We start from the raw sequence: 11390 nt of genomic DNA, 5'->3' as shown, positions 1-11390 counted from the left end.
AGAGTGTTGTAACAAAGAAACATGCCTTATGGAAAATGCTGGGTGTGCAAAGCATTTGGTTTAAATGGTTTGAATCCAGTGTCCTGGCAAAATTTATTCTTGTTCCATGAACAATATTTTCCCTGCATAAATGAAGCCGTTTCTTGCCTAACTACTACTAATACTATGAAATACAGACTGGAGTATCCGCGGGTTGAGCCACTGACCCTCTGACTGATAGATAACCTGTTCTCCTTCCAGAGCTACAGCCGGCCCATAGTACCAACTTTAGTACTAATAATTAGAAATATTTGTTTTCTGTATCACTCTTTATCAGTCCCTCAAACATCAATGTGGAGGAATTTTGGCCCATTGTTCTTAACATTGTTGCTTCAGTTCATTGAGGTTTGTGGGTATTCATTAACGCACAGCTCTCTTAAGGTCCAACCACAACATTTTAATCAGGTTACGTCGGGACTTTGATTGGACAATTGCAACACTTTGATTCCTTATTTTTTCAGCTATTCTGTTGTAGATTTACTGCTGTGTTTGTGTTGCATGACCCAGTATCAGCCAAGCATTAGCTTTTTAGGACAGATGGCCTCACATTTGACTCTAGAAAACTTTGGCATACAGAGGAGTTCATGGTCAGTCACGACTGCAAGGTGCCCAAGGTCCTGTGGCTGCAAAACAAACCCAAATCATCACCCTTTTTACCACGTGTTTTGAGGTCTCTGTGCTGATATGCTGTATTCGGTTTTCACCAAACGTCATGCTGCACATTATCGTCAAAATTCGTCACTTTGGTCTCGTCTGTCCAAAGGACATTGTTCCTGAAGTCCTTTGGTTTGATCAGGTGCAACTTTGCAGACCTACAGTAAGCTGTGCTACTATGTTCTGTTTAGAGAGAAGAGGTTTTGTGCTGACAACCCTTTCAAACAAGCCATACTTGTTCAGTATTTTTTTAATTGTACTATTATTAACTTAAACACTTCACATGCTAAATGAGGTCTGCAGAGTCTGAGCTGTAGCTCTTATGTTTTTTGTTTTTACAATTTCTATGAGCAATGCACAATCTTTTAAGTCACACCTAAATGTTCCAGAGCAACAAACTGTCAACATTTCTGCTTTTATAGCGGTGCTCACACCTACTGGTAATCAGTTAACTGAGCGAATTTGATTTGCTGCACTTGGCTGCTACTTACCCTCTTAATTCCTATAGAAGCTGTAAGGTTTTACTTAGTTTCTCACATAACTGAATAGATTTTTGTGAAAACTTTCCTTTTCACTAATAATTGATTATTCAAGAAAGATTCCAGCCACGTGGAAGTCTGGCTTTTTAAAGTAGCAGCAGCGACAGTGGCTGCTGCAGTGGCGGTCGAGGCTACGGTGGTGGATGCCGTTTTGGGTCACAGTTACTCCCTGTCTGCCTGAAGTGTCTCCGTCATCTAACACACATCTATCTGTCCCTGAATCCGTCTATCCGTTTATCCACTAGAGCCTGTCATCAACCCCTCCCCGTACACGAATATGTGTGTTTGTAAGTGAGCTCTTTAAATAGACACTCTGCTATGTGTTTAAAATGCAAAGTGAAAGCCTAACACCATAACCCTCCAAAGACATGAATGAATCTTTCATAAACAGCTCCTGTCAAAACCCTGGACTCTCTCCAGCTCACTGTCTCTCTCAGGAATCTACTGTTTGTTGTCCAAGTCAATACTCTCCTCGCCTTCAGGTTTTCAATAGCCCAGCTTCCTGGGTGTGACAGAGACATTCCCTCTTCCCACACTTCAAAGAAAACGTCAGATGAAATTCTCAAGGACACGTATTGAAGGTCTGTGTTTCATGCCAGGACAGAATCCCTAGAGCAGATTAAGCTCCCAGTTGTTTCTTCTGACCTGAAGCCATTTGGGCAAACTTGGTTCAGCTTGGTTGGAGTTTGGGGCTGCCGTCTGACACAGAGATTCGTGACCCAATTTGGATTTCTGGCACGAATTAAAAGTGTGCTTTTTGAGCTACCGTGCAGAAATGTATTGCTTTGCCATGGTTACCAAAAACAAAATCCAAAGCACACTTTTTATTGGTGCAATCTAAAGTGGAACATTTAGGTGGTAAAAGAAAAAGCAGTGCAGTGCAGTGCAGAGGCAGTCATGGTCAACCATTGGTGTTTCCAACCACATTTCTGACACACCCTCAATTTAGTCTAACTTTTTTTCTTTTTGTTTCCTTTTTCTTTCTTTTTTTGGTGTTTTTTTTTCTTTGTTTTGTTTGTTTTTTGCTTTGGGTCCCTCCAAACAGCAGGAAGCAAAGGCAGTCATTTAACCCCTAAAAAATAGAGTGCACAAAGTGCAGTTTAGGTTCAGGGACAAATATGACTTGGCCGCACTCTGTTCTGGAATAAAAGCATTGATTTAGTGGCAGAATAAAGGAATGCAGCATTTTGTGCATCAAGCTATTTTCTCTAGACAGAATCCAGGTTCCCCGGCTGCTGTCTCACGTAGCTCGTGACGTGATCAAAGAGGATGGTCAAACACTATCAATGTGTTCTTATCATTCGATGCATGCCACTTTTCACAGGACAGATAAGATGGAACAATCACTGCATACCTTTACATTTGTGCAGGAGAGACAATGGTCTACAGTGGGCCGTTATTGTTCTTTAGCTTTGGAATTTCATAGACAGCAAGGCAAAGAAGAGAAAGAAAGACGACTTGGTACCTACATGTTCTTCCAGGTGAGCCAAACGCTTTTTAAAGCTTTGAAACACACCGCAGTGGCACAAAAATACAGATGTATTCAGATATCATTTATATCAGGTCACACTCATGTTGCTGTTGATTTTATACTCCCTGGTTTCTCCTGTATATGTAAGTCCTAACCGTGAAACCAGTGGACATGTGCAAGAGCTTAAAATTCAGTTCACAGACTCAATAAATCAGTTTAGCTTCAGTGGTGTTGGGTGCTTTTTGATTGCCTTCAGACTTTTAAAAGTAAACACTCTCAATCCACAGAGGAAGGTATCCCACTGAGGTTTACTGTAGCTGCAGCTAAAATTCAAATGAGTCAAGCGTCATGCCTGTGTTAAAAAAAAAAAAAAATACTGTGGAGATTCCTCCTCATCAGTTATTATTATTATTGGCCCTGGAAGTACATTCTTACACCTGAACTGGATCCTCTGTAAACTGCATTACTGTACTGCAGAAACAGGCGTCCTCTATATGGCACCGACTGCCAAAGAAAACACACTCACATGCATATATACACGGGCGGTTTAAGAGTGAAACTAAAGCGTGATTTTAGCAACAGAACTGGGTCAAAACATGAAGATTAGGCCATGACGGGCAGTCTTCAAAATAAAAGGGCCAAATTTGGCACTCATATGAACAACTTAGATAGAAAGTCTTCATTTGACATCAGTTTTTGTTGCAATACAAAAACTGCACTGAAGTCAATTCAAATGCTTGAAACAAGATTCTTTTATTTTGTTTTTACTGACGTGTGTCTGTGGAAGGGACATTGCAAGCAATAATTTACATAATCATAATTTTTAGCATCCTGGTGCCATCATAGTGTTTTCAGTGTTGTCACTGACATCCACCCTCTCTCACAAATGCATACTTGCTTCTGCCACAAATTTGTTCCTTTTACATCAACCAGTCATCAGTGATGTTGGAGTCACCGGTGGACTGAAACAATTATTCAGGCTACTCTTCTGATTCTGTTCCAGGCCTCTCAGACCAGTTATATTCATATTTTAATGTTTAATGTTTATTGCATTTGTCTTGTTTCTATAGGAAAGTGGAGTCTGTAAGCATAACTGTGCCCAAAAAAGTCATTATTTAGACACCTTTTCATAGAGTGAGACGCAAAGTAAGTTTAACTATCTTAGATTGAAGTATTACACAAAACTGCTCACACATGTTTCCTGAAAATGAACGAATTCTTCCTTTCTCTCGTTAATCTTTGCTTTTCCTTGTGACAATCGTTTACTTTAGGGCAGGGGTGTCAAACTCAAATACACAGTGGGCCAAAATTCAAAACTGGAACAAAGTTGCGGGCTAACACTAATATTTATTGGAAAAAAAAATATCTTCCTCTAGATATAAGAATGAATCTTTTCTTATGGACTCAAACAAGTTTTGCTGAAAAACTGAATATGGAGCAAGCAAAGCTTAATACTAAACAATATATATATTAGCTGTATAATACCAGTAGGCCAGCTCTAATAGTAATTTGGTATGGCTTCGCGGGCCAAATGTAATTAGGCTGCGGGCCAGAGTTTGACACCTATGCTTTAGGGAGCTGAAATATTATCAAATGTTGCCTGCCTTGTCTGGACTCTGCACATGCGCCCTTGTGCGCGTCTTGTGCGCACTGCTTCCAGAGTTTATCTGCCAGAGCAGAGTGTGCCTTGATGTGTGGATTCTGAGAACCCACTGAGAATCTTACTTGTTTATTTTACAGTCGAGCTGACTGTTGACGGTAGGCCAAATGACCCTTTAGCTGCCGGGAAATATCCCGGTGCTTCCAGCGGGCAGTCCGCTTCTGCTTTGGAATTTATTAAACCACTTTCAGGCTTCCGGAAGCTGTTTGCTCTCCACAGACATCGAGCTGTTCTTCAACTAGTCTACGCTCACTGAATTTCTAATTTGAACAAACACTGCAATATTCACCACTCACCACTGCTGTTGTTATTTTTATATCAACTTGTATATATATATATATATATATATATATATATATATATATATATATATATATATATATATATATATATATATATATGTTATAGTTTTGTTTTTGATTTACAAAAATGTCTCGTGATATCTTTGGATGGGCTGAAAAGTGACTTTATTTTGAAAAGCACGGACGGAAGCTGTGTACCTCATTGTCGTTAACTTTGAAGTTCAGAGTGAGCTGAAGTACACCGTAACCGCTGCGCTCAGAGCAAACAGCGCTCAGAGAGAGACACACAGACAGAAGAGAGCAGTCACCTCTTTTCATACTTCAGATCAGACCTCTCCATCATGGATTCGTTTCTGGCTCGCTCTCCCTTCTCCGCCGGATAAACTTTTGGACTTACTTACGTATCATGGGAATATACCGTGGGTGCGCTCGGACCCGTGGATTTATACAGCCTTGATGGAAATCATGTCACCGCAGCAGGGGACCATGGGACAGAACAGGTCCGACTCTCTGACGGGAGAGAGCAAGGCGCTTCCCGACAGCAAAAAGGTACATCTGAAGTAATGTAACGTTATCTAGACGCACTTTCTGTTCACGTGTGCGCGTTTTTGCGCATCGGGTGCGCTTGTTGTGGGTCTTCTTTTACTTTTGAATGACAATATGAGATGTAAGACACAGAGCAGTATCTGCAAGAGTGAGTTAAAAGACCGAACGCACGTTTCTGTTCCTGGCTTGTTCATTGTGTTATTTTCTGATATGTGTCTTTTTTAAATGTATTTTTAAAAATCAGTCTTTAAACCCTCATCTGTGTGCTGCGCAGCACGTCTAGAGGATCTGAATTAAGACGCTTGACTGTTCCTCGTCCATGTCATTGTGATTGTACATAGTATGAGCGTTTATGTGATCACAGTTTTTCACAGGCTTGATCAAGGTTTGTCCTTGAAGACTTGTGTGGATCCACCCTGTGCACGTGGAATCGTGTAATCTTAAGTGTGGAAAAAAGAAAAGCAAAACCAGAGGACTGGATTCTGGTCTTTCCAACTTGTGATTTATTATTATTATTATTATTATTATTATTCTATAAAAAGTTGAACTTTTTACCCAAGAAAAACTCTTGAAAAACAAAACGGGTCATTACTTTGTTTTTTCATGCTTAGTGCAGAAAGTATGGCTGAAGCCAAACAACAGAAAAAAAATATAAAGAGCGATTATTTGTTAATTTCACAGGCAACACGGGCATGGATGTTGCGCTTCGGTTAGTTGCGTGGCTTCTCTTCACTGAGAGCATAGAGTATTTAAACAGAAGAGGGGAAAAATAAACACAATTTTGCGTGTCATTCCACATTACCGCCTGTGCTGTAAATCGAGGGCTATGCATTACAATTATTTCATGTAAATATTTCCCTCCAGATCTTCGTCGCTGATAGAGCAGACGATTCCCAGCGGCTGCTGAACGAACGCGTAGCGCCCCCTCCTCACGCCTGTTTAAAGCAAGTAACTGTAGCTTTCAGCATGGGAGGATGTGAGCGCTAAGTGTGAACATAAAAGTGCCGCAATGCCTCCTGAAAGCAACAACTGGGTTAGAAAAGTTGACCATAGGTTAACAGGATGTGCGTGATGGTTGGCAAATATAATATGTACTCATATGATCTCCACTAGTTACTTCTGCACAGTACACTGGTGCTTTCTAAGTATTTCACCACTTTCCAGGCCTGGAATTTTATAGTGAAAAATAGTGTTATGGATTTACAAATGATGTTGCTGTAGCCCACCCCAACCCCTCTCTTCTCTTTCCCTTCTCTGAGCAATTGCTGCTCTTTGGCCTGTCTGCAACACACTGGGCTCTGCTCAGCCTTAGGAAGTTGTGAGAAATGCAATCTGTCAGCCAGAGCCTCACCGAGTGAGAAAATGCTCATGAAAATAGAGTTTCCACATGCATCTCTTTGAGTAGGACTTGTTTTTTCCTCTCGGATATTTCTGTGAGAATGTGCTTTCTTGAATTGTACGTGACAGGCATGACAGGCACATAATGTGTACTTGTCCTGCAGCTTTACAGTGCAGACTTCCTCTTTGGCTTTAGCACACAGGCTGCATAATTTAAGACTTGAGGCTTCAGGGTGTCCTGCCTCGTGTCAGTCACCACGGCAGAACAACGAGATGACACCTGTCACCAACGTCGCTGGTGCGTTTGAAAATCTGCGTGGAAACGAACTGAATTATCAAACTTACCGTACACAAAACTAATGGAAAAACCAAACCCGATTTAAAGGGTTTCCACAAAACCATCAAGTCAATTCAACTAATTTGTAGGTGTCAGATATTCATCTCAGGCAAGACGTGTCACTGTGAATTATTGTTCCTTTAAAAAAAAAAAAAGAAAATAAGCACATTGAAGCTGATGCTTCTTTCCTTTTTCCAAATGTCCAATAACTCACAGCATGTTGGGCTGGGCTGTAGCAACTCTGACCTCTATTACTAACAGGAGTTTGTTAAGAGAGGAATGTCACCCTTAAGTAACTCCAAAAAGATTCCAGGAATCCGAGTCTTATTTAATTTGGGTCGCTACTTTAATTATTTCTTGCCTTCCTCTGATTGAATCACTGTAGTGTACGTCGTGGGGGAGGAGGAGGGGGAGGTATTGTGAGCTAACAAGGTTTTGGCATGCTGTAGGTTTAAATGAAATAGCTGTGGCGGACATAAAGATGCCTGTCATACTTCTGTGAGTGAGCGCACCATTTATCGTGCCACAGTGGGAATATGTGAACCATCATAAACATCACACGCCGATGATATATTTCCCAGCTCCGGCCATCTTTTCTGTCTCGCTGTCACTTATTTTTCTGTCTGCCTCCATCTCGCTCGTTTCCTCTTTTCCCTCCTTTTTAACTGCCGTCACTTCTCCTATTAGTCGCTTTCTTCCCTTCTCTGTGAGTCCTGTATTTCCTGCATCGACCACAGCTAAACAGCCAGCTCAGAGCAGTGCTGACTGTGTACTTTGCCTTCCGTCTCTGTAACCATTGCGTGTCGTACCAAACCGAAAACAGTGACGCAAAGTAATGTCTCTGACCCACCTCTCTCTCTCTGACTGTGCAGAAGATGAAGACCCTGGCGCAGAGACGACAGTCAGCTCCTTCACTCGTCATCAGCAAAGCACTCACCAGATCAAGAAGCACATCCAGGTATCAGCAAACACACATACTGAGCTGCTGAGGTGCTGTCACCACTGTGTGCCATATTTCTCCCCTTTTTCTTCATAAACTATTGACCCTACCATGCATGCTTTATAAAGGCTTTATAAACTGAATTTAATGTATTGAAAAAATCCTTTTCCTGCTTTCTTTGCCTAGTAACCTGTTATTTTTTGCACGTACAGACTTTCTAGATTGTTTAAACATAACTTTTCTAGACTTCATGCATTTTGATGGATATTTGCACTGACTCACAAACTTCCTAGAAAGTACTTACCTGTGGGTTTGATGAGGTGACAAGAAAGAAAGTATAGCTACGAGGCTGAGATAAAAATCACTGATTAGAAAATATATGCCTCTGATGAGCAAAAGTGGAAGCCTTTGGTTCCAGGTCTGAGGTGTTTAGTATTTCAGACACACATTAAAGTGTCTAATTTCATCACTTAGATTCAGATATCTCTCCCCTTTTCTGTCACATTCAGTGTCTTCAGACATCAGCATTAAGACTGCCAGGCCTTTCTGACTCATTCATCGAGGGCTTTTAAATCCTCACTTCCATCAGAACTATCGGGCTTTTCATCACCCTCGTATCTCACAAATCCCTTCATCCTCCTTCAACAGTTTCGGAAATAAGCTATTACAAACCCTCCAGGAAGGGTATTTGTTTACTAGAAACTTTGTTTCTGTTATGCACTCTGTTTAATTTTCTGCCAGTGCCAGCTTTTTGGGGTTTTTAGAGGAAAAACACTTTGAGGCAGGCTGGCTTTTCAAAACACTTTGAGGCTTTAGAAAGTTTTCATGTTGTCATGATTTCACCTACAAGCGAGTGCCTGGTGAATAAACCTGATGCCTTCCCACTGCCAGCGTTACATTATAGAGAATTGCTGTTGGCAGCTTTTATGGAGATCAGGATGGTAAATCTTCACGATTTCGACAAAATCTTAAATAGGCCAGTGTTGTTGTAGGGTCTGTGTGTGTCTGTGTGTGCATATGTGCTAAACAGAGTTAGAAAGACAACTTAGATGCTCTGTTTGGATGCAGAGTGAGACACCATGAGACCATTTATTGAGTGAAAGACAAACAGAGGCTGCCTGAGAGTCTGTCCAAGTCTGACCTGTGTGTGTGTGTGTGTGTGTGTGTGTGTGTGTGTGTGTGTGTGTGTGTGTGTGTGTGTGTGTGTGTGTGTGTGTGTGAGCTGACCTGACGCTCTCTGCTGTCACCCTTAACCCCTGACCTCACATCAGGAGGCTTAGAGGCCGGTGGAGGTCAGCTGGGGTCAGAACCTAACATGTCAGTGAGTGTGTGAAGTAGTTATTAAGGTCCGGATATGTGTGTGCAGGGTGCTACCAGCAGAGTGCTTAGATGACTGAGAGTAGGTAAAGGCTGATGTGACTCTCATGCAGCAGGTGCTTTTCTTTCTTTCTTTCTTTCTTTATTAACTGGGCACTTTTTATTATGAATGCATATTTGTTGTTGTTAAGATTTGCAAACCACATGCAGGCTGTTATAAAACCCCGGAGTCCCAATTAAAGCAGTTAGAATGGGAATATCCATGTGCCAGCAGGTCTTGGCAGTGGGGTTGCACATCATTGTATCACTGCTGTGTTCTTTAAAAAGGCTCTACTCTCCTTGCACAAATTTTTATTGTAAGCAGCTTTTTTGTTCTAGTTGATAACTTCTTGCCCTTATAGGCTAGGATTTATTGTCAAGTCTTTAACTTTATGCTTAAGAGCTCCTCTCTGAGAATAGCACTGACTTGCTGAGTGTCCTGTTGGTCTGGCATTTTCATCTTGTTCATGAAGCTGTTACTCACTCACAGTCAGTTCATTTTTCAGTATTGAGAACAGCTGGAAAAAAACAGGTTTAAATATTAAACAGTGCAGAGCAGCTAAAGCAGCTACAGAGTGAAACACACCTCAGGCTTTGATTTGAGTTTCTGTTCTGTTTTTTTGTCTCATCTCTGAACTCTTTCCCCCCTTTTTTTTCCTCTGCTCATGACTCGTGCAGTCAGTGAACAGCGCTGAGTTTTGGCTCCTGTTCACTTTTTTAAAATAACAGTGCTACAATGAACTGAGTTCTGAGGTACCGGGGGAAAAAACAAAAAACAAAACGAAGGATTAAAAAAAAAAATTGGCACGGTGAAGTTTCCATTGTTTGGAGTGTGTCTTTTTTCACAAGAGATTCTTTTTTCTTCTTTCCCTCCCCTCTGTCCCTGAGATGCGTCCTTGCCTGTGTTTCCCATCAGCCCTAAGAGGCACCGGAAGGGTCTCTGGACCTTTAGCGCAGCCATTTACATCACCTCCGTGCACAAACTCTCACACTTCATCTCGAAGTATAACGTCATCCCTTTGCCTCCCAACTACAGTGCGGGGGATTAAGGGTCTCCTTCAACCTTCAGGCAATGAAATCTATACACATGGACCCCTCCTGACCTCACACTTTCACGTGCTATCAGCCGCGCACACATAAATGTGACAACCACACGGCTCTTTACTTAATCTTAAATCTAATCTTATTTCTGAGTAATGACTTTTAGAAATGTAAAAAAAATTAAAAACATCTCAGTTTTCAGTTTTTTTCCTGGTTGTTGACATCTGGATCTCAAAATGACAAATTCAAGAACACACACCCACTTGCACATCATGCAAAAATCATTTCCTGGTTGTAATAATGAGCTCTGTTAAGGATATCATGGCTGACAGCCCCTAGGCAATTCTAGCTCCTGATTCTGACCTCATCCCTGTGTGTGTGTGTGTGTGTGTGTGTGTGTGTGTGTGTGTGTGTGTGTCTGTGTGTGTGTGTGTGTGCTTCCTCGTCTATATCAGGGCACTGGTGTCAGGATGAACTAACATTATATTTTGCCTATGAACCTATCTGATGCACGCAGAGCAAAAAAAGGTCAAGTTTTAATTGTTTTATGTGCAGTAGTGAGTTGTTAGTGCGTTATTGTTAATGGTTATTATAGTGCATCTGAATGAGATGTTGCCTGGCTGTTCAGTTTCCTTCAAATCTGTAGAGCTTTTTAGCCTTTTTTAGCTTTTGGTTTTTTTGTTTCCCATTCTTCTAGGGGTCTAATTAGCAATAGAAAGATGCAAAATAGTCCCCTTTTCAGGTTTTAGGAAGGTTAAGGAGTTGTTCTGTAGAAGGAAAAAGGCACCTATACAGATAAAAACAAATCAAAGCTCCTGACCTAGTTACAACTATAGTAGGAATGTAATTCAGAAATGTGTGAGTAATGAAGTGAGTAATCTCTTTATTGCCAGTCTTACTGCAGCCTTCGGGGGTTTTTATGCCACGATAAACAAAAGCTTCCACTGTGATTCGGGCGATGGTGCGGAGTGGAGTGTGTTTATGCAAAAATGATGTCTTCCCAAATCCGCTTGTTAACAGACGGTCTCTTTTCACTGCTTCGTGCACAGAGATGCCAATTGTTGCTTGTCTGAAGATCTTTTATCTGGGACAAAGAGGTCAGGCTGTTGGTGATTCAACCCTCCTCGTACAGAAACATATGCAAAGGTTCAACGGGTGACATCTCTT

At 41.4% G+C, this 11390-nt stretch overlaps 1 protein-coding gene across 1 annotated transcript in view; it reads left to right on the top strand.

Moving 5' to 3' along the window:
* The first annotated feature begins 4895 nt into the window (after nt 1-4895).
* Nucleotides 4896-11390, top strand: part of arhgap20 (Rho GTPase activating protein 20) — a 31479-nt gene continuing 24984 nt past the window's right edge. The window contains exons 1-2 of the mRNA XM_026144434.2: nt 4896-5214; nt 7759-7844. Coding sequence (XP_026000219.2) covers nt 5122-5214; nt 7759-7844 — 179 coding nt within the window. The 5' untranslated portion in view covers nt 4896-5121. The remainder of the gene's footprint in view (nt 5215-7758; nt 7845-11390) is intronic.

This window comes from Astatotilapia calliptera, chromosome 16, assembly GCF_964374335.1.
Source record: "Astatotilapia calliptera chromosome 16, fAstCal68.1, whole genome shotgun sequence".
Lineage (NCBI taxonomy): Eukaryota > Metazoa > Chordata > Actinopteri > Cichliformes > Cichlidae > Astatotilapia > Astatotilapia calliptera.
This window is presented reverse-complemented; position numbering and strand designations above follow the sequence as displayed.